At 37.8% G+C, this 27,420-nt stretch overlaps 3 protein-coding genes and 1 long non-coding RNA gene across 8 annotated transcripts; 2 read left to right on the top strand and 2 right to left on the bottom strand.

Annotated features, from left to right (window-relative positions):
• The first annotated feature begins 45 nt into the window (after positions 1-45).
• LOC111472051 lies at positions 46-6,418 on the top strand. 2 transcript variants are annotated; one of them, XR_002715324.1, is made up of 5 exons: positions 46-259; positions 1,238-1,282; positions 1,411-1,510; positions 2,880-2,998; positions 6,259-6,418. It is a non-coding gene; the product is annotated as an uncharacterized LOC111472051 (long non-coding RNA). The 2 variants fall into 2 exon arrangements; XR_002715323.1 differs by having other exon boundaries at positions 1,367-1,510.
• Positions 1,781-25,625, bottom strand: LOC111472031 (pentatricopeptide repeat-containing protein At1g11290, chloroplastic-like). Of its 4 annotated transcripts, none has more exons than XM_023117715.1 (2): positions 23,416-25,625; positions 1,781-1,819 (listed from the first exon to the last, which is right to left on the bottom strand). In XM_023117715.1, the coding sequence occupies exon 1, from the start codon at positions 25,524-25,526 to the stop codon at positions 23,427-23,429; it is 2,100 nt and encodes a 699-aa protein (XP_022973483.1). In that variant the 5' UTR covers positions 25,527-25,625; the 3' UTR covers positions 1,781-1,819; positions 23,416-23,426. The 4 variants fall into 4 exon arrangements, 3 of the variants coding, with proteins under 3 accessions (XP_022973483.1, XP_022973484.1, XP_022973485.1); XR_002715321.1 differs by lacking the exon at positions 1,781-1,819 and adding an exon at positions 21,844-21,958 and having other exon boundaries at positions 23,228-25,624; XM_023117716.1 differs by lacking the exon at positions 1,781-1,819 and having other exon boundaries at positions 23,045-24,319; positions 24,560-25,625.
• Positions 7,527-9,955, bottom strand: LOC111472030 (serine/threonine-protein kinase-like protein CCR4). The gene has a single exon (XM_023117713.1). The coding sequence runs from the start codon at positions 9,881-9,883 to the stop codon at positions 7,604-7,606; it is 2,280 nt and encodes a 759-aa protein (XP_022973481.1). The 5' UTR covers positions 9,884-9,955; the 3' UTR covers positions 7,527-7,603.
• Positions 21,991-22,463, top strand: LOC111472049 (stress-induced protein KIN2-like). Its single transcript, XM_023117746.1, has 2 exons — positions 21,991-22,109; positions 22,186-22,463. Exons 1-2 carry the CDS (start codon positions 22,050-22,052, stop codon positions 22,327-22,329), a joined length of 204 nt encoding a protein of 67 aa, XP_022973514.1. The 5' UTR covers positions 21,991-22,049; the 3' UTR covers positions 22,330-22,463.
• Positions 25,626-27,420: the final 1,795 nt, after the last annotated feature.

The raw sequence follows: 27,420 nt of genomic DNA, 5'->3' as shown, positions 1-27,420 counted from the left end.
TAAAACCATCGTCGATAAATTCACGACTTACTTTAAAATATTCATTAAATTATTCCCTTCCAAATCCTCCGATCGACGACTCCATCGTTAATCGAATCGCTGCCGGAGCCGCCATTCAAAGGCCTGTGTCCGCCATTTAAGAGCTTTTCGAAAGCAGCCTCGACGCCCAATCCACCTCCGTCGATGTCGCTGTTCCAAGACGGCGGCCTCAAACTGGCCATGGCATCCGTGTCTGTTTCTTTCTTAGGTCGAAATTAAGGTAACTGAATTTCGATATAAGCTACATTCACAATCGTCTGAATATTGTGTGGATTTAAGTTTTTGTCTATTAAATTTCTAGGAATGAAAGCCGTGTTATCAGATGAGGGTTTTAAGATTCTAATGAACCTTGTGAAATTTGTTCAAAGACACTTTTGTATGAATACTGCATAATTTCAAATTTCTGTGATGGGCCGATTTAGTTTTCTTGGATGTCTGGTTAGTAATCACGAATCTCGACAATGGTATGATATTGCCCGCTTTGAGTATAAGCTCTCATGGCTTTACTTTTGGTTTCTCCAAAAGGCCTTGTACCAACGGAGATGCATAAATCCATCAACAATCCTTCTCTCTAACAACGTACACCATAGAGCCTCCTCTAAGGCCTATAGAGCCCTCGAACAACGTACACCATAGAGTCTCCCTCCTTGAACAACCTCCTCTTAATCAAGGCTCAACTCCTTCTCTGGAGCCCTCGAACAAAGTACACCCTTTGTTCGACACTTGAGTAACTTTTGACTTCACCTTCGATGTTCACAACTTCTTTGTTTGACATTTGAGGATTCTATTGACATGACTAAGTTAAGAACATGACCCTGATATCATGTTATGAACCACGAACATCCACAATGGTATGATATTATCCCCTTTGAACATAAGCTCGCTTGGCTTTACTTTTGGTTTCCCCAAAAGGCCTCATACCAATGCAGATGTATTCCTTACTTATAAACTTATGATCATTTCCTTAATTAGCCAATGTGAGACTCCTCTCAATCATCCATGCTCTATTAATATATTAATATAACTGCTGGGAGGAAGACACTAAAAAAATGCATCCGATGATTAAACGAAGATAGTGGACCTCCTAAGTCGTTTTGCCATTCATCATATAAACATCAGCTTTTCTTGCAGAAAGGTTATTTGAAGAATTAGTCAACCTTGCATGTTTTTATTACTTTGGTATTGCTTTCGTGGTCAGATGTCTTGGTGGTTTACAATGCGCTATCTGAGTTGAGCTATGCTGGTTAGTATGTTTATTAGCATGGAGCTGCCAGAACAGATATTCATTCAGTTGGGTCAGCTTTAATGTTGGATGTCATTCGTACAGTTTATGGTGTATCTGTTGCCTGCAATCTAATGAAATTCGTACAGTTGGATGCCATTCAGAAAATGACGGAGCCTGTTCAGATTTCAAGATGGATGGTCTAATCTCCAACTCAAATTATGTTGCGAAGAAGAGAATGATGGTGTGGTAATTTTATATACTCTTGAAGGATTTTGCACTTTATAGCTTTTCAGTATTTTGAAGAATTCGTACCGTTTAAGATATTGTCCTCTTTGGGCTTTTCCTTATTTTTAACATGCACTACCAGCAGATATTATCCTTTTTGGGTTTTCCTTTTTAAGCGTCCCCTCAAGGTTTTTAAAATGCGTCCGCTAGGGAGAGGTTTCCACACTCTTATAAAGAATGCTTCATTCTCCTCTCCAACAGATGTAGGATCTCACAATCCACACCGAATGCTTTGTTCCCCTCTCCAACCGATGTGGGATCTCACATTCACCCCTCTTCGAGACCCAACGTCTTCGCTAGCACTCGTTCCCCTCTTCAACCGATGTAGGATCTCATAATCCACCCCAGTGGAAGGCCCAACGTCCTCGCTGTCACTCGTTCCTCTGTCCAGTCGATGTGGGACCCCCCATCTACCCCCCTTCGAGGCCTATCATCCTTGCTGGCACACCACCTCGTGTCCACCCCCCTTCGGGGCTCAGCCTCCTTGCTGACATATCGCTCCGTGTTTGCCTCTGATACCATTTGTAACAGTCCAAGCCCACCTCTAGCAGATATTGTCCTCTTTGGGATTTTCCTCTCGGGTTTCCCCTCAAGGTTTTTGAAACGCGTTTGCTAGGAAGAGGTTTCCACACCTTTATAAAGAACGTTTCATTCCCCTCTCAAACCGAGGTGGGATCTCACATAAACTCCTAATGAGCAACCTTGTAAATTGACCAAAAGCTCTTCCAAATGATGATATGGGAATTTTCACAAACACCAACATCACAATCACCTGCCCTTGCCCTTAACACCAAAACCTCAGACGTAAGATAAGATATTAGCAAGCAACTAACTTCCTGGTTTCTGTATCATACCTTATCTCAATTAACTTTCATGAAGATTAATCTTTGTTTTTATTGCATCAAGCAGATTCCGTTTGAGCTTAATATCCATAATTGTTCATTTAATTATTCTATTCTTGTCATGTTTTCTTTCCTTAGGTTGTACTATTGTGAATACAGTCATACTTCTCTTTACGTTCCAGCAGAAGTAGGGAGATTTCTTTGGAATATTATTCCAAACCTTGGAATTAATCAATGAGACGAGCATTTTGCATCTCAATATCTAGGTCTCATAACGAGCTTTATTACCAAGTCCACACTTACTGGAAGTATTAAGAATGAACTAAAAAGATTATATTTACGGTAACCTATAAGAGTTTGTGTGTCTAAAAGTAATTTAATGACTTCTGTTTTTGTTTTTATTAATTTCAATTGAAGAGCATGGATCATAGTCTAGCACAGGATCATTGTTATTATTTTCATTTCTTTTCTATATTTTCTTATTGCAGGAAGAATGGTGGAATGCAGTGCTTTAAAAATTGCCTAAAGCACCCAAACCTTTCATGAAAGTGTCAATTATATTGCCATCTGAGCGTTGATGTGGATGTTCATCCAACCAAAAAAAGTGGTAAATTTTTTGTTAGGATATCCTTTCTAATCTTTCTTGTTGTTGGGTACTTCTGTTTGCTTGATATAAGGTACCCATTGTTTATTCACTCCCAAGAAAAGATGAAATGTGAAATGTGGACTATATATATATATACATAAATATATGTGCACTCCAAGCATGATAGATTTATGTCATACATTAGTTGAGCAAAGTGAATATGAGTTCGATTTCAGCTGCCATTGGGAATTTCTATGCTGTGTGTCGCAATCACCCTTCTCTTCGCAGCGGATTTGACGATTGTGTGGCACCCACTCTCAGTACTAAGTGAGTCAAGCCAACTTAGAATCGCATCGTCTACGGCTAGGCAACATATGCTCAAGCCTCTGGCTCTGATTTGAGAAGAAGGTTTTAGAAAACGGGGGTAGAGAGATTTTGAACGTAGTTTGAAAGCAAGGTTGAGAGAGATTGAAAACGATGTTGTATGGCATACAAGCAAAAGGCAGTACAACGGCTTAAATAGTATATAACTTTTTGGGTAGGGAGAATTTGACAACTAGTCGCATCCCCCTATAGTATATTTTGAGGCAATTCAGGTCTGGCAGGCCTAGACGTAATTTCGCCGAATGGTCATACAAAATCGGGGGAGGAGTTGACAACTAGTCACACCTCTCTATAGTACATTCTAGGGCATTTCATGTCTATCTGGCGTAGACATGATTCTGTTAAAACGTCATACACTTTTAGAACACCGTATTCCTAAGCTTCCTCATCCTGCCTATTTGAGTTTAAAATGTATTTCTTTCTTAAATGTGCAATGTTTTTGGCTATTAAAGCGAACCTTTTACTACACTTTGTTTAACTTTAATGTGGTTTGAAAACGCAATGCTACTTTAGAACACCTGAACCCCTCTCAGTANTGAGTGAGTCAAGCCAACTTAGAATCGCATTACCTACGGCTGCGCAACATATGCTCAAGTCTCTGGCCCTAATTTGAGAAGAAGGTTTTAGAAAATGGGGGTGGAGAGATTTTGAAAGAGAGTTTGAAAGCAAGGATGAGAGAGATTGAAAACGATGTTTTATGACATACAAACACAAGGCAACACAATGGCTTAAGTAGCATATAACTTTTCGGGTAGGGAGAATTTGACAACTAGTCGCATCCCCCTATAGTACATTTTGAGGCGATTCAGGTTTGACAGACTTAAGCGTGATTTTGCCGAACGGTCATACAAAACCAAGGGGAGGAATTGACAACTAATCCCACTTCCTATAGTACATTCTAGAGCATTTCATGTCTATCAGGCGTAGACATGATTGTGCCAAAACGTCATAGAACACCGGATTCCTAATCTTCCTCATCCTACCTATTTGAGTTTAAAACCTATTTCTTTCTTAAATGTGCAACGTTTTTGGCTATTAAAGCGAACCTTTTACTACACTTTGTTCAACTTTAATGTGGTTTGAAAACGCAATGCTACTTTAGAACACCTGAACCCCTTCCCCGCAAGCTTAGGATGTCTAGTTGCAAGGCGGTGGAGCTTGTTTTTAAGTGAAAAATTCAGTAGTCTCAACGCCTGCTGATCCAAAGTGTTGTAATTTCGCATATCCTATGCTATATCCTTCTGCATACAAAATAGCCTTGGATGATGATTTAGGGTGCATTTATAGGTGGTTATGAGGTGGTGATGGACAACGAAATTGACTATGGACTACCATTGGAGGTAGAAATGTGAGGTCTCACATCGGTTGGAGAGGAGAGCGAAACATTCTTTATAAGGGTGTGGAAACTCTCCCTAGTAGACGTGTAAACCTTGAGGGGAAGCCCAGAAGGGAAAGCCCAAAGCGGACAGTATCTGCTAGCGGTGGGCTTGGGCTATTACAAATAGTATCAGAGCTAGACACCGGGCGATGTGCCAGCGAGGACGCTAGACCCTAAAGGTGGGTGGATTGTGAGATCTTACATTGATTGGAAGAGGAACGAGTGCCAGCAAGGGTGTTGGGCCCGGAAGGGGGGTAGATTGTGAGATCCCACATTCGTTGGAGAGGGGTACAAAACATTCTTTTTAAGGGTGTGGAAATTTCTCCCTAGTAGACGTGTTTTAAAAACCTTGAGGGGAAGTTCGGAAGGGAAAGTTCAAAGAGGACAATATCTGGTAGCGATGGGCTTGAGTTGTTACAAATGGTATCAGAGCTAAACACTGGATAGTGTGCTAGTGAGGACACTAAGCCTCGAAGGTGGGTGGATTGTGAGATCTCACATCGATTGGAGAGAGAAACGAGTACTAGCGAGGACGCTGGGCCCCGAATGTGGGGGGGGGAGGGAGGTGGATTTTGAGATCCCACATTGGTTGGAGAGGGGGAACAAAATATTCTTTATAAGGGTGTGAAAACCTCTCCCCAGTAGACACGCTTTAAAAATCTTGAGGGAAGCGTGAAACGGAAAACCCAAAAAGGACATCTGCTAGTGGTGGGCTTGGGCTGTTACATATGGTATCAGAGCCAGACATCGGGCAGTGTGCCAGCGAGGACGCTGGGCCCCGAAAGCGGGTGGATTGTGGAACGAAGCATTCTTTATAAGGGTGTGGAAACCTCTCACTAGTAGATGTGTTTTAAAAACCTTGAGGGAAGTTCAAAAGAGAAAGCCCAAATAGGACAATATCTGTTAGCGGTAGGCTTGGGCCGTTACTATAGGGGCTCAACGTGAATGGTCAATACAGCACGTACTCATTCGATTAATGAAACTGATCTTCGAGCCTCTTCTTTCGTGGACCGAAAATAAAACATTCATTCGGGTAAGTGGTCTTCTCTTTTAACTACCCCCAAAGAGATGTCAAAGCTACTATTTAGAAGTCTAGGGATCCCATATAGGTTGAGTTGAAAAATGTTTGATGCCTGTGTCATAATGATCATGAAATCTACACACTCGGCAGTTTTCCCATGGTTCAAAAAATTTTATTGTTCTTCAACGGAAGTTCCAGAATTAGGACTTTTATTTTCATTGAATTTGTTGACAAACGGTGTTTTTAATGCTTGAAATTTGAAAATAGTCACAGTGGCGGCATTATGAAAACCCAAGTCAATTATACATCTAATAATGCCTGTAGAGATTGAATAGATATTAGGATTAATTGACCATCCTTTTGAGACTTTTTGTCATAACTACCTGCCAAGTGCTTCATTTGTTGACCATAACCTACATTTAATGTGTGTGCTTTTGCTTGTTTGGAAAACTTGATGGTCTATATGTATTTATTAAATGTGTTGCATTGACTTTACAGGTTGCATCGTTCGAGAAACTTTACAAGATCTTTTAGAGATACTAAGGTTTGTAATAACCTAAGTTTGTCGCTAGCAGGTACGGTTCTCTTTGAAACGTGTCTGTTAGGGATAGGTTTCCACACTTTTGTAAAGAATGATTTTTTCTCCTCCCCAATCGATGTTTAGAGCCCAGCGTCCTCGATGGCACTCGCTCCCTTCTCTAATCGATGTGGGACCTTCACAATCCACCCCCTTTAGGGCCCAACGTCCTTGCTGGCACAGTGCCTCTTGTGCACCCTCCCTTCGAGGCTCAGTCTCCTCGTTGGCACATCGTCTGATGTCGGGCTTTGATACCATTTGTAATGACCCAAGTCCACTGCTAGTAGATATTGTTCTCTTTGGGCTTTCTCTTTCGGGCTTCCCCTCAATGTTTTTAAAATATGCCTACTAGGGAGAGGATTCCACATCCTTATAAAGAATTATTCGTTCTCCTCTCCAATCGATGTGGGATCTCATATATTGAGGGAGCTTCATCTATACGAGGCTGCTTCTAAAGACATGGCCTATCTCATTTTGTAGCTATGACTCATCTTTTTCGCTGGTAATCTATATTCTTTCCATTTTGCCTGAATATTAAGCCTTTTGTAGCTATGACTCGTCTTTTTGTAGCAATGACTGCTTCTGAATATTCTTTCTATTTTGTAGCTATGTCTCGTCTTTTTTGCCTTTGATGTTCTTGCAAATTCTGAAGTTTTGGCAAACATGGGTTCATATAAAGACTTAGAAAGTTAGTACCTTCTCTTGCCTGGCTAGCTTTGCTACTGATAGAACAGTGTTGTTATAGTTAGTGGCAAATTTTCTTCGAGGAAAAACAAATTAGTAGCTTATATGTTATGGGAAGGTTAATTTTTGAAGATGTGATAACTACTCAATATCCTTACGGTAAGTTAATAGCATTAGAGCGTCTATGCAGTGGAATTCATTTTGAAGTTGATAAATGCATTGCTTGGGAAGATATAGGCTCGAAAAGCATGTTAATAACCTCCACCGGCCCTTCTACCCTAAATACTTAGCTAAAATGTCTAACATTTTTAATGCCAACCAACTCATTCGGACGATACAGAAGTTTGTGTCAACTTTCAAAGTCGTTTATCATTATCGGGCGGAACAGTCGTTTATCATTGTCAACTTTCAAAGTTTGTGACAACACATCCCATCATTTCCAAGAAATTTGACGGTTCATAATGAGTTCAAAAAAACATAAAATTTAATAGACGAAACCGATCAAAAGCATCTAAGTTTATCATTATCGTTGAAGGGTTTGAAAGAATGTTGAATGAATTCAATTTAATTTGAACAAATGCTCTACATTGATGACTCAGTTGAAGATCTAGAGAGGGTTGTAGGCGCCAAACAAGCAGCCAAGGCCCTCTCCAAACAATTTACAATGTCCGTCATAGAAGGCCTATGCCTTCCTTCCGTAATAACACAATCAGCCGCCAAATACCCCACATACTTCACCGCCTCTATCTCAAACGGCGTTGGCGCCGGCACTCTCAAATCCAACACCCTATGAATCTCATCTCTTACAATGTATGGCACCACCACATCCACCACGTTCCTTGGCACCCCGTTCTCGTTCTTGTGAATTGCCTTACACCCTGACAACAGCTCTAACAACACAACTCCAAAGCTATACACGTCACTCTTCGTCGTAAGCTGTTGTAACCTATAATACTCTGGATCCATATACCCCACTGTTCCAGCCGCACGTAGCGACAGATGCGATGCATCATCGTCTGGCCCCATCAGTGACAGTCCAAAGTCCGAGACCTTTGCTGTCCATCTATCGTCGAGGAGGATATTCGACGACTTGATATCGCGGTGGATGATCGGTGGGGAGAGGTAATCATGGAGATACTGTATTCCTCTAGCAGCGTCAAGTGCAACAGCAATACGACGAGCCCAGGAAGCAGAAAGCGATGATAATGGGAGCTTATGGAGATGGTCATGGAGAGTGCCGTTGCTCATGAATTCATACACTAATACTCTCTCGTGGGTGTCGTCGAAGAATCCGAGAAGACGTACGAGATTCTTGTGGCTAATGCGAGACAATGATTCGAGCTCGTTAAGGAAAGCATTGTCTTTGTCTTCTTGTCTCTTTGTTTCCCACATTGGAGAGAATTCAGCTCGTTTTATAGCTACTTCACGACCATCACTCAACACACCTCTATAAACCGATCCAAAGCTTCCATTCCCAATTTTGTGTTCTTCAGAGAAATTATTCGTTGCTTCAAGAAGAGTTGAAAGTGGAAAGTCCTCCAATTGGCCCAATTGCCCACCATTTCCCAAGCTAATCAAATGGCTCAATCTCTTCTCCAACATCTTCTTCCCACCGGCCGCCGTATCACGGCGGCCGTCACCGCCACCGCCACCGCCACCGCTAGTTTCGACAGGATCCTCCATTGGGCCAGAATCATGAACACGACAGACTCTGTTTTTACAGTATTTGTACACAAAAAAGGAACAACTGAGTACTAATGACAAGCTCCCAACACAGCCCACTACAAGTAGAGCCACCATTCTGCCACTCCACCGTTGGCCGGAGGAGTGATGGGAAAGCTGCGGCGGTGCGGCGGGGGACGGCGGCGGAAGAAGAGGAGGTCTTTCTTCACAAGGCTTGCAAATCATGGTTGTTTGTGTACAAAATTGAGCTGTGTTAGCCAATGGGCCACATGGGCATTCGGATCTACAAGAACCAGGTGGAACAAAATCAAAAACAGAGAACAAATTCCGGTCGAAAATTTCATTTCCCCAACAGAGTAAAGAGAAATTCCCTCTCAAAACACCACAAAACACGTTTTTCTTCGCCTCAATCGCAGTAAAAAACTCCCCTTTTAACCTCTCCGGCAAGGTAAAACTCTTTTCACCCCAACAAACCGCCGTCCCATTCAACCGGAGACCACAGCTCCGATTATCCCCCAAAGCCAACAATTTAAATTCCCCGGTCGGAATCTCTCCGGCTCCCACCCCCCAACATGCCAGTTCATTCCTCAAATCAATCCCACAGACATGCCGGAACCCAGCAGCAACCGCCTTGTAGCCGCTGCCGCCAAAGGCGGCAGCGGCGGAATGCCCAGTTCCATCGCAACGAATCTCGCCGGCGACGGAGAGACCACAAACGAAATCACCACCGACAGCAATGGACAAGAAATCAAAAGTGAAATACCGAGAGAACCGCCGCCATTGCCAACATTGAAGGCGATTAGTGGCGTTAACAACTCCACAAATGTGGGAATTTCCAGCTCGAAGCTCCTTCAAATTCGGGCCATTATAAACCACTCTGAATTCCATGTTTGTTCCATTTACAGAGTATCTCCAGCAAACAAGGACGGATTTGGCGGCGGTCGGAAAATCTCTCAACCCACAAAAGAACCCATCTCCGGCGACGATCCCGGAGTAAGAATCATTGGGTCCAAAGGGAATTTGAATCCCAGAAGGAAAACTAGAACAATTCAAAGAAAATCGAGAATTCAAACTGCAAATCAGAGTTTGATTTCCAGTTTCAGAAATGGAAACAGAGGATAAAGAAGAAACGATGGAGAAGAAACAGGGGAAGAACAGGAAAATCCATTGAAAACCCATAGAAATCTCATGAGGATGAAGAACAGCAAAGGGGATTTTGATGATTACTGGAAGCTTTTGATCTTGATTTTGATTTTGATTTTGATTTTGATTTTGATTTTGAGAGTCAAAATGATTTTAAAGGTGATATGAAGAACAAGGGGAACGCGGTGGGAGTGAAGACCAGTGACTTGGTCGCTTTGAAGATTTCAGATTTTTTTTTTCAAAAGGAAAATTATTATTATTATTATTTGTAATTATTATTATTATTTGTAATTATTATTATTATTATTATTATTATTATTATTTGTAATTATTATTATTATTAATTAATTAATTAAAATTGAAGAACATTTTATGAGACTCACTCCTTTCAGTCAAAGGTTCTATGTGTGGCCTCAAATTACTTTTGAAGTCAAATTTGTATTTATTTATTATTATTATTATTATTATTATTATTATTATGTTTTAATTTAAAAATAGTTGAATTTTTATTTTTCTTTTTTATGTCCAAAAAAAATATTTTAAAACTGTAACAACCGGGAAAAAAAAATATATATATATATATATAATAGGTCTAAGAAGCCTAAGCTCGAGTAAATAATAAATCTTTTTAGTGTAAAACTGTAACAACCGGGAAAAAAAAAAAAAAAAAAAAACAGTTCTCCCACTTCCCCTTCAAATTCCTTAGCTTTTAAAACCTCGTATTCATCTCAACTTATCCCTCTCTTTACATCTCGATTGCCCCTACCATTTTCCGACCCATTTGGAGAATAAGTAAAAGAAAGAAAGAAAGAAAGAAAAAAGAGAAAATAGGTTAGAAGTTGGCCTCGAGAACTGAACCAAGCTTCAGACCCCGGGTCCAGAGTTAGTCATGACTACATGTACTGAAAACCTTATTTTAAAAGACAGACTTTACATTGTCACAAAATTCAGTTGAAATTCTTATGTTATATCTGAAAAAATTAATAATTATGTCGAAAATTTATTTAATGCCTTTTTTTTTTCTACATTGTACGAGTGTTTTCTTCCTGAGTTCATTAATTTTCACTAATTTTTCATGTCTCGTATACCTTTAGTTTGTAATTACATGTGTTGGATGATGAAAGTCCCACATCGGCTAATTTAGGGAATGATCATGGGTTTATAAGTGAGGAATACTAACTCCATTGGTATGAAGCCTTTTGGGGAAGCCCAAAGCAAAGCCATGAGAGTTTATGTTCAAAGTGGACAATATCATACCATTGTGGAGAGTCGTGTTCATCTAACAACATGTACATTTAAAAATTTTCATTTTTCATATATTTCATGATTATAAACCCTTCGCACTTGTTAGTTTATTGCACGGGATTTTGGTATAATGAAGACAAATAATGTATGAATTAAAGTCTTAAACTTCTAGAAGCAAAACGGACCGTCTCTTAGGATTCTCTTTTAAAAATTACCGATTCGTTATTTCTTACACCTACGTAGACTTCTTCTTCTATTTTCTCTTCATATTTTTCGCCCGATATTTTTTAAAAAAAAAATATAAAAAAAATGTTATTTCTTAGATAATTTTAGTTTTATTGTTATTTATTTATTTATTATGCATACTTATATTTTTTTTTATATAATTTTAATATTCATCTTAATTTTATTTTTTTCATTTTCTTACTACAAAAAAAAAAAAAAGAGAATAATTTAATAATTTAATAATTTAAAGAATGAGTGTTAAATAATTTTAATTAAACTATATTTTTTAATTATTATTTTGTTAAATTTAATTATCAATTAGATTTTTTTAAAATTTTATTGGTAATTGATATATAAATTAAAAAATGATAAATGGAAATACCTAACATAATTTAAAGAAATTTCGAAATAGTTTATTTATTTATTTATTTATTTATTTATTATTATTTAAATCAAGAAAGTCAACGTACCTAACATAATTTAAAGAAATTATATTTTAAAAAAAGAACCGTGTAAATGTTTTCCATGAAGGCGGGTGGTAAAAAAAGACACGTGGATTTCTAAATCAATTTATTTTTGTGTGGCCCACATATTATCATTAAACGTGGCAGTGACGTGGCCCACTGCCACGTTTTTGTACCATTCATCATTTTAAGAGCTTTGTCACCGTAGTCCACAACTATTGGATCACGAGACTGCTATCACAAAGCCACTAGAGAAGAAGGATCGACGCTCGGTTTGACGGATGAAGAAGAAGCAATCTACGGTTAAGTTAGTCGGTTAGTGCTTCGAACGATTAGTCTAAGCATAGTCCAATCTAGTTCACGTAGCCAAAGCCTAATGGCTACACAATCTAGATGTAGATGTATGTTGTAATGACTCGATTTTTTTTTTACTGAAATAAAATCGCTACTACATGTATGACATGACTGTAAAGTGTGGAATACTTCGATTCAATAGTTTGTAAATGATGTCATGGACTTAAACCGTTTGAAAATAAAATTTAGACAAAACAATAGAAATTTGAATAAAATGAGGAGAAGTCTAGAGCTACTAAATAAACGTAAATGCAGCTACCCTAACATGGGTTTTATGGTCTTCGTCATGACGCCACTGTCATCCGTACATGGGTGTCTTAGCTTTACTTGAAATGCAAGAGTAGCACATGACTTGAGTATTTCTAAAATACTCAGTAAGTAACCCACTATTGGGGTTGAGAAATGCAAACACATGCAACATGGTGGGACCTATTCTTTTAACATAGCATATCATAACATTAAGTATCTTCCCTGTCCGGAAAATGTTGGATGTGTAGTACTTCTCTACACATGACCAACATGTGCAAGCATGGGCGAGCCAAGAATGCTCGCATACCCCTTGGGTTTGGATCGTCGAGCTAGCACTCACTACCAGGCTGTATGCCAAACACCACGGACATAAAGGATTGCGTAACATCATGGTGACTATGATGTCGTAAATCATAATGTATGCATCGTACTCATCATAGTGAGAAAATATCCCGATGTACGTGTCACACAAATATTCATGAGATTCCCATAACTTATAATCATGCATAATATATGAACATAAGACAAATAAGACAAATTTCCATTTATCTATAACATAATAAGTATGTGAATTATGTTTACATAATTCCATTACATTCCGTAATACATAGTATATGACAAACTATAACATATCAGGGCATAACATCACATAGCATGGCATGTCATAGCATAACATAGTATATCATAGCATAACATCATATAACTTAGCATAGCGTAACATATCAATCATGACACGTGCATGGGCCATGGATTACATATCATCATACATAATACAATTCGTCTAACAAAGCTGACATAGGAGCCACTTAATTGGTTGGCCTGAGCCGAAGTCCCAAGTTAGTTTTAAAGTTGGCTTGACTTCGTCGCTTAAAGTTCATTTCAATCTAGGTGGACCCACAACATCATATTTGAAATATTATAATGAACTTTACTTACCTAATTCTTAAATAATTTCAATTTATAGCTTAAAATAATTTAAATTGAGCAATTGGGGATTAAACTAACCTTAAATGCCGACTATAAGGTTAAATCAGCTTCGAGAGAGTCGAAAATGTAGGTAACGAGTCTACAAACTCTATATCGAGTGGAATAAGCCAAATTTGAGTAGCTAAAGCCCGCTTAAGCAGATTAGCATAATTGAGTCGCGATTAAGGTGGGTGCACACATAATACATGCAGAGGACGAACTAGGTCGTTCAGCTTGCGTGCAAATTTCTTGGTTGCAAGTGGGTTTTCGGGTCGCGTCAACTAATGGACCGAATGCTTCAAGGTTGCGATTATTGGGCTTGAATGAGTGGCCGGTAACCTGCTCTGAATCCAACTCCAACTCTCGATGTAACGACCCTAGATTTCTACTTACCTAGAATCGTTACCGTCCTCATAACGTGATCATTTTTGTGCGGAAATAAGCGTTTAAATGTCATCTTAAAACACTGTCATAAAACTTACGCGTTCGAAAACATCTTAAAACGACACAATGAAATACTAAATGAAATAAATAAACATTAAAAATTAAAAAAACACTCTATTCTAACCTAAATCTAATAAAATAAATACAAGTACCCTATGCATGTGTTATTGTCTCGAATTGTGATGTTGTCGTCAGCCGTACAACAGTGCTTTGTCTTTACGTGAAATAGAAGTAGCACGTGGCTAGAGTATTTTAAGAAATACTATGTAAGTGACCCCACTATTGAGGTTAGATGCAAGCACATACAATCATGGACGGGACCTATCATATCAATCTATATTTTCTTAGACGACTATCCTAAATGGGTTAATTGGATGTGTATTTACTGGCTTACACACGGTCCACACGTGCGCGTATGTACCCACCAGTCGGTTCGCACACCTCCTTGGCGCTTTTCATGGTTGGGCGAGCATTTTTTGGAGTTGTTGATGTCTGATGTCAGACCCCCATTAGGTATAGCGACCTTCACACCATTATGATAAATATAATGTTCGTTTTCCTGCCACGTAGTATACACGTCCGTACCATCATAAAAGAGGAGTAAACGCCAATAAGACAACTCTTCCATTTTTCCTTTATATCATATCATTTTCATCATAGCTTTCCAGACATAAATTGGAGTTGTTCATTATATCGACACATTTTGCCGTAGATCATTCATATCATGCATCGTGTCATATTATATCATATCATACAAATATCATATCATCGGCATCTTATGTAACATCATGTACTACCATAACATTGAAATGGACGACGATATAGTGAATAACTTGTCTGATCAGATATTAGCATTATACCACGTATGTATATCTTTATTATTGCACCGTAGAACTAAAGTAGATTTGAATAAGGAGACCCGAGTCATGGATTACTTCTTCAATCATGCATTGTATGAGCGCATCCATTTACGATAATTTATTATCATTTTTTTTTCTTTTGTTTTCAACTATGTGAGCGTGCACAAACTTATAGTTAGACCTAAAGAATACGTTAATGGGCTCACCTAATGCTCCATGTGCATGTACGTGAGTCACTTATTGAGAGCTACTATGCATCCAATTATACTCGGGAATGAAAGTACAGCCTTTGATCAGGGATGACTTCTATTGTATAGGCCATGAAACGATGCTTTCTATTAAATAATTTTTTATATTTAATAATATTTTTCAAATACTTCAAACAATCTAGCTGTTTTAATTATCCCTTTTCCTTATCGGGATCGGAACTTAGAAAAATGGTTGGGACAACAAACATCCATCTCGTTTGTATTTTGGATACCTGTATAACCATCGAAGACTGTTAAAGTGACTAATTCCTGGAAAGACTCATTCTCCTATTTATTCTTTCGGTAGGTCTTCCCCTTCCTGAACTGTCAAAGAGAAAGCCAAAAGAAAAGATTCGCTGACCTGCTTCCGTAGCTGTCCTTCCTTTCTTCATTGCCACTGGACTCGGGCAAAAAACTAGATTTCCGAACCTTTCTTTCCCACCCCATTCAATGGAGGGCTGTAACTGAAGCAAGCAAAGGGCTTGGCCGCTGCGCCCAGAACGGAAGAGTTCCTTGGGTTCTTACACTTTAAAGCTTAGTTATTTTCGCTCGAGTTCATTTGACAAACTTACCTGATATGCATGTAATAACAATTTGGTCTTAAGCTAAAATAGGGTCGTTACAATATTCCATGACGGAATAAAATGATTAAAAATATTAATATATAAATAATAATTTTGCACCAAAAAAGAAGTTAAAAGATAAGATATAAAGATTTCTTTTTATAGAGTAACATATGAGAGAGGAAAATTGTGTCAATATAGTTTAGTCTTTGCCCAATGGATAAGCATCTTCCAACTTATTTTAAAATTTATAAATTCCATCATAAATGCTTTAAATATTTTCTTCGGAAGTAAAGGGTCGGATGACTTTTCTTTTGGTTTTTTGTGAGATCCCACATCGATCGGGGAGGAGAACTAAACACCCTTTATAAGGGTGTAGAAACCTCTCCTTAGTAGAAACGTTTTGAAAACCTTGAGGTGAAGCCCAAAAGGGAAAGTACAAAGAGGACAATATCAGATAGCGGGCACACTAGAGCTAGACACCGGACGGGGTGATGTGCCATCGAGGAGGCTAAGCCCCGAATGGGGGTGGACATGAGACAATGTGCTAGCGAGGAGGCTGAGCCTCGAATGAGGGTGGACATGAGGCGATGTGCCAACAAGGACGTTGGGCCCTAAAGGGGATGAATTTGGTGGGGTCGCACATCGATGGGAGAAAGGAACGAGAGCCAGCGAGGACACTAGGCCCTGAAGAGAGTGGATTGTGAGATCCCACGTTGGTTGGGGAGGAGAACGAAACACCTTTATAAGGGGCTAGAAACCTTTCCTTATTTGTATAAGTAATGATTTTCAATTCTTTCAAATCTTTCTTAGTCATCATATTATCAAGATCGTTCTCATTCATATATAGTCTCAGTTATTCATGTACCCCTCCTTTACTCGGGTGTCACATGCTCACCAGTTTCTGCATTGGTCCATCCTCGAACTACATCTTACTGGGAGAGGTACTACTTTGATACCATTTATAACGACCCATGCCTAGAATTTAGATTAAGATTTAGAATCCGGATTCAACATTTGATGGCGTCAACATGCCCCTTCATCCTTTGCGACATGATCGTGTCACCTACTTCTCGCTACTAAGAGTGATAACTATTCTCATAGACCAATACAAGTCTTTTCCACATGTTTTTTCATCACTCACATGCATTCTAATAAAACATTTAAGAGGTCATCCAACATATAATTGCTAAGTAAAGCACGCATAACTATGAAGTTCTTATATTGAGTCACCAAAAAGGAAGATAGTGACTTTCAATTCCTTTAAGCTCTTCTTAGTCATCCTATCTTCAGGAACATTCTCGTTCAGGTTACTCGGGTGTCATAGGTTGGTTCTTCCACCATCACTACGATCAAGTTATCCTTACGTGGGATTGGCTTGGCATACCCCCTCGCATTCAATTTTAGTTGTCTTGGGCGAATGAGTCGATCGAGAATCTACAGGTGGGGGAAGTTGGGATGTACCCAAAAATGTTCGAAGTGGGGGTAAGGCTTCCCTTGTCGTCGTTTTCTCAGTTCTTCATGTGCCCGATCGAATTGGCTCCAATTCAACTTTCCTCAAATGACTACGGGGCTATCGACTTTTACATCGTCCTCTAAGATCGGTACGAGAGTAGGGAGAAGTTGATGATCAGCCAACTTTTTGCCGTTCACATGGTCAATCATATGCCAAAGGTGGCCTTGTAGTTTTATTTCGGAGTGTGTTCTTCATGATAATATAAATATAAATACATACCTCACGGTCATATATTGACTATACAATAATCTTAATATTAAATTCATTTATTTAAGAAACTAAATACATCATCTTTATGTCATCATCTTCAAATAATGACACACACATATATATATATATATATAACGTTGTCAGATTCCACATCGGTGGGAGAATTGAACGAAATATTTTATTAGAAGGGTGTGGAAACATCTCGTTAGGAGACATGTTCTAAAAATCTTGAGGGAAAGTCTGAAAGGAAAAATCCAAATAAGACAATTTCTAATATATATATGTAATGTTGTTAGATCCCACATCAGCGGGAGAAGTGAACGAAATATTTTTTTTAAGGGTATGAAAACTTCGGGGGTGGATTTTGAGATCTCACATCGGATTGGGGAGGAGAACGAAGCGTTTTTTTAAAAGGGTGTGGAAACATCTCCTTAACATACGTGTTCTAAAAATTTCAAGGGAAAGTCCGAAAGGAAAAACCCAAATAAGACAATTTCTAATGTATATATGTAATGTTGTTAGATCCCACATCAGTTAGAGCAACTGAACGGAATATTTTTTATAAGGGTATGAAAACCTCTGGGATGGATTGTGAGATCCCAAATCGATTAGGGACGAGAACCAAACGTTTTTTTATAAGGACGTGGAAACATTTGTTTAGCATACACGTTCTAAAAACCTTAACTGGAAGTCTAGAAGTAAAAACCTAAACAAGACTATTTCTATCGATAGTGGGCTTGAGCCGTTAGAAATGCATTTCTAAATAAAAGTTTTCCTTTATTTCGATATTCAAAATTTGAACAACATTTTTTTAAAAATTTTCGATCAGAACTACGACTTGGAAATAGTGAAGCAGTGATCTAAACGGCTTGGTGGTCCAATTGTTTCGTTTTGGGTCACTGCCACATGATTCCAAATTCAAATTTATGTCCAAAATTCTAAACGATTTTACTTTAAGGACAATCTTGAAATGTTTTTGAACGTTAAGGATCTTAAACGATTCTACTTTAAGGGCAGTCTTGAAATGTTTGTAACGTTAAGGGTCTTAAACGATTTTATTTTAAGGGCAGTCTAGAAATGTTTTTTGATGTTAAAGGTCTTAAATGATTTTACTTTAAGGACAGTCTTGAAATGTTTTTGAGCGTTAAGGGTCTTAAACGATTTTACTTTAAGGCCAGTCTTAAAATGTTTGTGAACGTTAAGAGTCTTAAACGATTTTACTTTAAGGACAGTCTTGAAATGTTTGTGAACGTTAAGGGTCTTAAACGATTTTACTTTAAGGGCAGTCTTGAAATGTTTTTGAACATTAAGGATCTTAAACGATTCTACTTTAAGGGCAGACTTGAAATGTTTGTAAGGTTAAGGGTCTTAAATGATTTTATTTTAAGGGCAGTCTAGAAATAGTTTTTAATGTTAAAGGTCTTAAATGATTTTACTTTAAAGACAGTCTTGAAATGTTTTTGAACGTTAAGGGTCTTAAACGATTTTATTTTAAGGGCAGTCTAGAAATGTTTTTTAATGTTAAAGGTCTTAAATGATTTTAGTTTAAGGACAGTCTTGAAATGTTTTTTAACGTTAAGGGTTTTAAACGATTTTACTTTAAGGGCAGTCTTAAAATGTTTGTGAACGTTAAGAGTCTTAAACGATTTTACTTTAAGGGCAGTCTTAAAATGTTTGTGAACGTTAAGAGTCTTAAACGATTTTACTTTAAGGGCAGTCTTGAAATGTTTGTGAATGTTAAGGGTCTTAAACGATTTTACTTTAAGGGCAGTCTTAAAATGTTTGTGAACGTTAAGAGTCTTAAACGATTTTACTTTAAGGGCAGTCTTGCAATGTTTGTGAATGTTAAGGGTCTTAAACGATTTTACTTTAAGGGTAGTCTTGAAATGTTTGTGAACGTTAAGAGTAAAACGATTTTACTTTAAGGGCAGTCTTGAAATCTTTGTGAACGTTAAGAGTCTTAAACGATTTTACTTTAAGGGCAGTCTTGAAATGTTTGTGAACGTTAAGGGTCGTAAACGATTTTACTTTAAGGGCAGTCTTGAAATGTTTTTGAACATTAAGGGTCTTAAATCATTCTACTTTAAGGGCTGTCTTGAAATGTTTGTGAACGTTAAGGGTCTTTATCGCAATTTTTTATATCTTTTCAAAATAAGGGTATTTATGAAGGACTCCCTCGTTGTTTGACTTAAAAATAAAATTATTGTTCGGTGTAAAGCGGGGCGGGAAAGAGACTCACCAAATTAAACCTACTCCCATAAATTAAAAAGGGGAAATTTAAAAATGAATGAATGATTCTAAAGTTTGAACCATATGAATGCATCATCCACTTCTAAAAGTATGCCTTTTCACATTAAATGGTTGCACTTTTACGTTGTGTTCTTACTTGAAAATGTCTCATCTTTCAAAATAATTATTCAATTTGAGTGTTTTGTGTGAAAATGTCAAAGGCTTTGAGCTTCATTAAAGATTCTTAAAGGGGAAAACGTAGTGTTTTTTTTTTCTTTTTTCGGTAATTTGTTCGGGGAATAATTGCAATCGGTAGGTAGGTGTTATGGCTTTCTTGTTCTCGATCTAATTATTCTGAAATTGGTTTATTTTAATGAGATTGATACTTATTTAGAGAAAAATCTGACCTAATTCAACTCGGGTGAAAATATTAGAAATGCTTCTTAAAGGATTACGAGTTTACGACTCCACTTTTGGTACAACTTTGAAAATCTTCGAAGAATTAGTCTTGCCCAGTCACATGAGTGGTCGTGATTGACTATAAATCCTTCATATTTGATAAGCCATGTATAATTAGAGATGTTCATTTATCCCGTGAGTTTGAGCCCCGTAGATAATCTGTTTCAAATGGGATGGGTTATTAATGGGGAGGGAGCATGGAGACATTTTTTTCCCGTTGAGTTGTGAAGTACGAACATGGATTGTATTTCGTTTAGATAAAAATTATATTGTAAAATAGAAATTATGCCCGATAATAGTTTCTTGAGAAGAACGATTAAAAAAAAAAAAGGAAAAATTTTCCTATGGGGAACCCAATCCCGATGCATTCCCCACAAGGGATCCTCATCACATCCTTGTAAAAATAAATGAAAATTTTTGCACAGGTGAGGAATGAAAAAGGGAGAAAGAACGGGCATCTTATATATTATACATATATATGTATATATCATAGGAAAGTTATGTCATAAAACGTATGAAAGTATGATGTGCATTATAATCACGTACCGTGATTTAAAATGCAGGATCTATCCATGTACGTCACGAGCACAGGCTACTTCCCATGTATGTTTTGTAGGGACTAGTACATCATGTATGAGCTCATTTCTTCCCATTAATATCGGTCAAATGAGAGTGTGAATATAATGTTTGAGGGTTACATAACCGAAAGTAGGCTTATACATGCATAAATTCATTTCAAACATAATCAATAGATATTAATAATAAAAATAGCGCCTCTTATCAAAGTTTCGAAATAAAATGCTCATATCTTAATCTAACATGGAGTCTACAACTTAAATCCATCTCGTACGGGTTCCATGGCCTCCTCGGTTAACACCGTCATCCGTACATGAGGTCCCTTGGAGTCATAAAATGTAGTCACATATAAAATAGTTTCACCCACTACAAAACTAACATCATTTATTTTAGATAAGAACGATTCAAATGAAGATAGATGATAACACCTTTCAAGTGGTCTACTTTTATACTCAAGTAAATTAAAACTATATGAATTAAGAATTATGATTGTCGGACGATAACAAGTACATCATAAACTAATTCACATTAAAAAAAAAAAAAAAAAAAAAAATCTTCAATCAGCTTCTAGTTGACCAGACATAGATAAGGTTTAAAGAGCCTAAGCCGAAAGTGTACATTATCATATAGTTGATGGAGATATGCGTGTTAGATGAACATGACTCTCTATAATGGGATGATATTATCCACTTTGGGCATAAGGTCTCATGGCTTTGCTTTGGGCTTCCCCAAAAGGCCTCACAATAATAAATGGAGATAGTATTTCTTGATTATAAACCCATGATCATTCCCTAAATTAGCCGATTGACTTTCATCCAACATCTCCCCTCAAACAAAGTACGCTTCCTCTTAATCGAGGCAGTCGAACAAAGTCACGAAACCTTATGCTCAAAGTGGACAATATCATACAATTGTAGAGATCCGTGATTTCTAACATGGTATCAGAGTCATGCCCTAAACTTAGTCATGTCAATAGAATCTTCAAATATCGAACAAAAGTATTGTGAGCCTCCAAGGCATAGTAAAAAATGACTAAGACTCCAAAAAGAAAAAAGAGTTGAGCCTCGATTAAGGGGAGGCGTACTTTGTTCGAGGGGAGGTGTTGGATGAAAGTCCAACATCGACTAATTTAGGGAATGATCATGGGTTTATAATCAAAGAATACTATCTCCATTGGTACGAGACCTTTTGGGGAAGCCTAAAGCAAATCCTCAAAGTGTACAATATCATACCATTGTGGACCATTGTGGAGATCGTTGATGGCTAACAATGTGAACTTTTCATTGTTCTCCTAACGTTTTTACAATCTTAAATGTCTTTTAAAGTTAATTCAAGTTTGTAAGTTGTTTAGAAACTATACAGGTACATAGTTGATTTGAAAGATTCTCTAACTCCAAAACCCGACCTGGTCAATTGGCCCTGAAGTAGAACAGCTCCAACCACCTCATGACAAGTGTCACCTCCTTAAAACTCTAATCAAGCAATGTTCGGATCCAAACTACCCTATAAAATCACAACCAGAAGTGTTCTTAATCAACAAAAACAAAAGATTAATCACCAAAATCCATTCAGATTTTCAACTCTGCAAAAATAAATGGCAGACAACTCTCAGAACCTGAGCTATCAAATTGGAGAAGCCAAGGGCCAAGCACAGGTTCACTTTCCCTTGAATAGTTCATATTTGATCTCATACTCAAATTGGTAACCTATTGATTTATGTGAATATGTAGGAGAAGGCGAGTAATTTGATGGATAAGGCAAGTGATGCAGCCCAATCAACTAAGGAGACAATACAAGAGACAGGGCAACAGATGATGGTCAAAGCCCAGGATGCGGTTGATTCTGTTAAGGATGCTACTGGCTTGAAGAAATGAAGCTTTTCCATTGCCCGTTTCTCCATGTAATCGTTGTCATTTATTGAATATTTTTAAATATTCATCCTGTGATCAGATAAAGATAAAGGCCCCACATACTGATGGGTGCCAGTTGAATTGACCATGAAATAAAGTCACGCTAGATAGTTTTTAACCTCGTTTGTTGTTCTCGAATGGGTTCTCTAAAAAAACAAGATGAAGACGTTTCATTTCTAATTATTCACTGTTAGTCAGTAATGAGGGTTGGCTTGGATTACTTAGTGTTGTGTGCCTAGGAGGGTAGCACGCTTTGAGATGTGGAGGAGCTATTATCACCCAACTCCCAAACCTAATGTGGCACCAGGTTCGGGCCACAGGGAACTGTAGCATTGGGGGGACGTCTAATTCTTTTGTTGCTACAAGATTGGCTAATCGTATGAAGACCCCTGGTTCTAGAAGGCACATGAGTCCGAACGCTATAGCATAAACTAAACATCCAAAACTTGCACGTGTATTAGATTGGGAGGACTAACTTGCCAAGGTTCTTGAGGTGTTCTTAGACTAATGGCAGAGGGTTGCTAAGAGTTAGGCTCTTCTACTCATTATTATCAACTCAAGAGCCAATACCTTGGGATTTTGTACACTGTATTAAGCAAGATAGTAGCATACTCAACTTGACTCAGGAGATTGATACCTGAAGAATAGAGGCTAATGCTAGAAAGGGCATTGATCAATCTAAATTTAAGCACATAAATTGAACAAGAACATGACATGCGCGACCCATGGTTATAGTTAAAGTGGTATTGAACTATGGCTTGCATTACTGGCCAGCAAAGCGAAATTCTTAAGACTTTAATATGAATAAATCCAGTAAAAAGACAAGATTCCATGGTAAGCAAGCGTATAGAATCATAAGTACCGTCGTTTTTAGGAGTTCATCGCATTTCATCCGTCTGTGTATCATTGTAACAGCTCAAGCCCAATCCTCTTTAGGGTTTTCTTTTTGGGCTTCCCCTTTAAGGTTTTTAAAACGCGTCCTCTAGGGAGAGGTTTTAACACTCTTATAAAAAATGTTTTGTTCTCCTCCTCAACCGATCGCACATCTATATATATGAAACTCACCAGTAATCCCCACACGAGCAAGTACCGTCCTTAAATTGGTGAAACCGACGAGCATCTCTTACTATAATTTCTCTCCTTGCAACCTTCGATACGAACTTCATAAAAGTATGACAATCGACACAAACTCGGAGATTCTTCTGTAGTCTAACGACGCTACCTGATCCAGAATTCAAGAGCCCAAAAACAATAGCAAGCTTTTCACTATGCACATATAGAAGCCTTTCCTTCGTCTCTTCCTCCACATCATGTAATACAAAATTCAAATCAGGGGTATACCCTTCTTCTTGAATCCTATAAATCACTTTATCCAACTCGGAGTAAACCATTTCAGTTTGTGGATGAGATCGATCCCCGGCCACAAATGTATGAACCTTGTTTTTTATCTGAATAATCGTGTGGCCTGCAATTTTTCTCAGACCTCTTTGTTTCATAAGAGCTCTAATTTGGTCTGCTTCTTTTCTTTTTCCAGATGAAAGGTATATATTGTACAGAAGAACATACCTCCCAGGATTCTCCGGGTCCAACTCGAGTAAATTCATTGCAGCAACTTCAGCCATTTCTACATTTGAATGTATTCTACATGCCCCAAGTAATGCACCCCAAACCCCAGCATTGGGTCTAATTGGCATTTTCGAGATAAACTCAAAGGCTTCTTTAAGCTTCCCAACTCGACCTAAGAGATCAACCATGCAAGCGTAATGTTCGGGTCCCGGTTTCAGCTCAAAATCTCTAGACATGGCATTGAAGCAATCCCATCCTTCTGCAACCAAACCAGCATGACTACAAGCTGCTAATATTGATACAAATGTTATGTGGTCAGGCTTGGTTGAGTTCTTCATTTCATTGAAGAGACATATTGCCTTCCTACCATGGCCGTGTAATCCATAGCCTGAAATCATGGTGCTCCATGAGATAACATTTCTTTCCTTAATGTTATCAAAAACTTTTCTGGCATATATTAAACTTCCACATTTGACATAGAGATCAACAATGGCAGTTTCAACCACTATTTGGTTTCCGAAAAGCCTTCGGATAACAAAACCATGTACGAAACACGCCTGGCTAAAAGATCCTAAAGCTAAACAAGCACGAATTACACCCAAAAGGGTGATAGAATCAGGCAGAAGACCTTTGAGTGTCATTTCTCTAAAAATCTCCATAGCTTTCAGGGGAAGATCAGCCTGCACATAAGCTTCAATCATCGACGCCCACGACACCAAGTCCTTGCTATGAATTCCATTAAAGATCTCTTGAGCTGTGTCAATTCTTCCACATCGTGCATACATACCAACTGCTGCGTTTTGGACTGATTGATTTAAACCAAGCTCATGATCCATGGCCATTCGACAAACATCATCAGCTTCCTTCTCTGAGTGTATGCACGCCATGACATTCAACAGTACAGACCTGTTTAATTGAAATCCTTCAGCCAACATCAGCGAAAACAACGACACTCCTAAACTATATTGACCATTTTGTGCATAAGCACCAATGATTGAACTCCAGGACACCACATTTCTTTCAGGCATTTTATCAAACACCTCTCGTGCAAGCTCTGAACGCCCACATCTACCATACATTGCAATGAGTGAATTCGCAACAAAAACATCCAACTCATACCCAAAATTCACAGAATCATAATGAACCCTAACCCCAAAATCCAAATCCTGCACACACCCACACGCCTTGAAAACAAATGGAAACGTAAAATTATCAGGTCGAATACCCAAATCCAGCATTTGGGCATAGAGAAGCATGGCCTTACGATAAAACCCAGCATCAACAAAACCACGAAGCATCACATTCCAGAGAAAAACGTCAAGAGATTGCAACAAAGAGAAGAGAGAATAGGCGTACGAAACAGAGCCAAGCGACGCATACTGGGAAATGAGAGTGGTGCAAAAGAACAAGTTGAGGTGGAGGTTGGCTTTGAGAATTGAAGTGTGGACACATTTCAAGGATTTGATTGTACTGCAATTTTTGATGCAGTTGGTGCATGATTCAGAATCAATAGGCCGAGGAGGTACCGGAAGTTGGAGACTTGAGTGGCAGAGACGGCGGAAGAAAAGGAGGCTCCGGCAGCGAATCACAATCATAAGCAGCCCCGATTTTGAAACTTTTTTGCTTGCGAGATCATGGAAGAGTTCTTATTAAAAATAATTTGATAAACAAAGTTTAAAATATACTAAAAAACTCAATCAGCTCAACTCAATTCGTGCTATTTAAGTTTTATTAAGAACTTATTTGAATCGAGTCGAGTTAAAATATATGAAAAAAGTTATCGGGTCTACCTAAAACGACATATTTTTCTTAAAATTTTTATTCGACCTCAGGACGATGTAAAGACGTTCAAAGTAACAAAAACTCATGTTGACCGTTCTTGACTGGATTTTTTGATCTTCAATGGCGGATTTGGGACGGTTCTTGGTATTCTCCGCCTTTTCCCTTCCAAAACCCTAACCTCCTTCTTTCTCTTTCTCTTTTCATTTTGTCCGGGCTTGGGGCCAAATGACCATTTTGCCCCTAGGTTGATTGTGTTCGGTGGGTAGAGTGAACTAAAACCAACGACCTTACTAAAAATAATTTAATTAAACGTGTTCGAAAAAATACTTGAAAATTTGATCCGTTCAATTCAGTCCGTATTATTTAGGTTGTGTTATGAACTTATTTGAATCGGGTTGATTTCAAATTAATAAAAAACTTTATAGATTAGTTGGTTCACTTAATCGTAGAGTTTAGTCCACCTACAACGACATATTTTTATTAAAATTTTTACTTGACTTCGGGACGATATAAAAACATTCAAGGTAACGAAAACTCATGTTTACTGTTCTTGATTGGATTTTTTGATCTTCAATGACGAATTTGGGACGGTTCTTGGTATTCTTCGTCTTTTCCCTTCCACAACTCTAACCTCCTTTCTCTTTCTCTTTTCATTTTGTCCGGGCTTGGGGCCAAATTACCATTTTGCCCCTAGGTTGATTGTGTTCGGTGGGTAGAGTGAACTAAAACTAACGACCTTACTAAAAAAAATTTAATTAAACGTGTTCGAAAAAATACTTGAAAATTTGATCCGTTCAATTCAGTCCGTACTATTTAGGTTGTGTTATGAACTTATTTGAATCGGGTTGATTTCAAATTAATAAAAAACTTTATAGTTTTTGAGTTATCTCGAAACTAGATTAGGTTGAATCGAACCACTAGATTTATTTTTAATTTTTTAAAATAGGTTTTTGCTTCTATATATGTATATTTATTTTATTTAATTTCATAATTATTTTAATAATTTATTTTCTAGTCACTATTAAAAATTAAATTTAACTAATTTTTTAAAATACAATTTTGAAATTGAGTTCAAATATTAATAAAACGTTAGAAAATAAATAAATAGATATTTTATGAACTAACATTTTACTTTTATTAAAAAAAAAATTGAATAAATGATCCGAACTACTCTAACCAACTTAAACGGTTATTTAAGTTGAAAAATTTAGAATCCAAATAATTGGGTCGGGTCTAAAATATGTCCTAATTCAACGAACCCGACCCATTATTTAATAAGTGAGTGACCCATCTTCGCCAATTGATATCTTGTCTATTGAGCGGCTCACCCTTGGTTTTCTAACACAATAAAGGACGTGCCTACGGAAATGTAGAGGATTTTGAGCTTGGAAAAAACTTGAACCGAGTCCCCAAATGCGATCGAGCAAGTAACAGTCATCCCAATTTTTTTTTAAGATGTACTTGGTGATCACGTGAAAATGCCCTGGGAAGCTAAGTTTACTTATTATTAAGTGAATGTGGAAGCATTAGACCAAGAACCACACGTTAGGGACATCAATGGGACGTTTTACTTGGTAATATCGAATAGGACATAAAACTAGCTAAATCAAGAAATTGACCCATTAAATGACCCGTTACATATGAAATTTCAAAGTACGACCTAATACTATGAATTTACGATGTATAATGAATTTGAAGGTCGTAAGA

This window comes from Cucurbita maxima, unplaced genomic scaffold (assembly GCF_002738345.1).
Source record: "Cucurbita maxima cultivar Rimu unplaced genomic scaffold, Cmax_1.0 Cma_Scf00063, whole genome shotgun sequence".
Classification (NCBI taxonomy): Eukaryota; Viridiplantae; Streptophyta; class Magnoliopsida; order Cucurbitales; family Cucurbitaceae; genus Cucurbita; species Cucurbita maxima.
This window is presented reverse-complemented; position numbering and strand designations above follow the sequence as displayed.

Bases quoted from the DNA above. Each gene is read 5' to 3' on its own strand.
- LOC111472030 (XM_023117713.1), bottom strand. From the start codon at position 9,883: ATGGGTTTTCAATGGATTTTCCTGTTCTTCCCCTGTTTCTTCTCCATC.
- LOC111472049 (XM_023117746.1), top strand. From the start codon at position 22,050: ATGGCAGACAACTCTCAGAACCTGAGCTATCAAATTGGAGAAGCCAAG. The intron at 22,110-22,185 runs GTTCACTTTCCC...GTGAATATGTAG, and splicing joins AAGCCAAGGGCCAAGCACAG to GAGAAGGCGAGTAATTTGAT.
- LOC111472031 (XM_023117715.1), bottom strand. From the start codon at position 25,526: ATGATTGTGATTCGCTGCCGGAGCCTCCTTTTCTTCCGCCGTCTCTGC.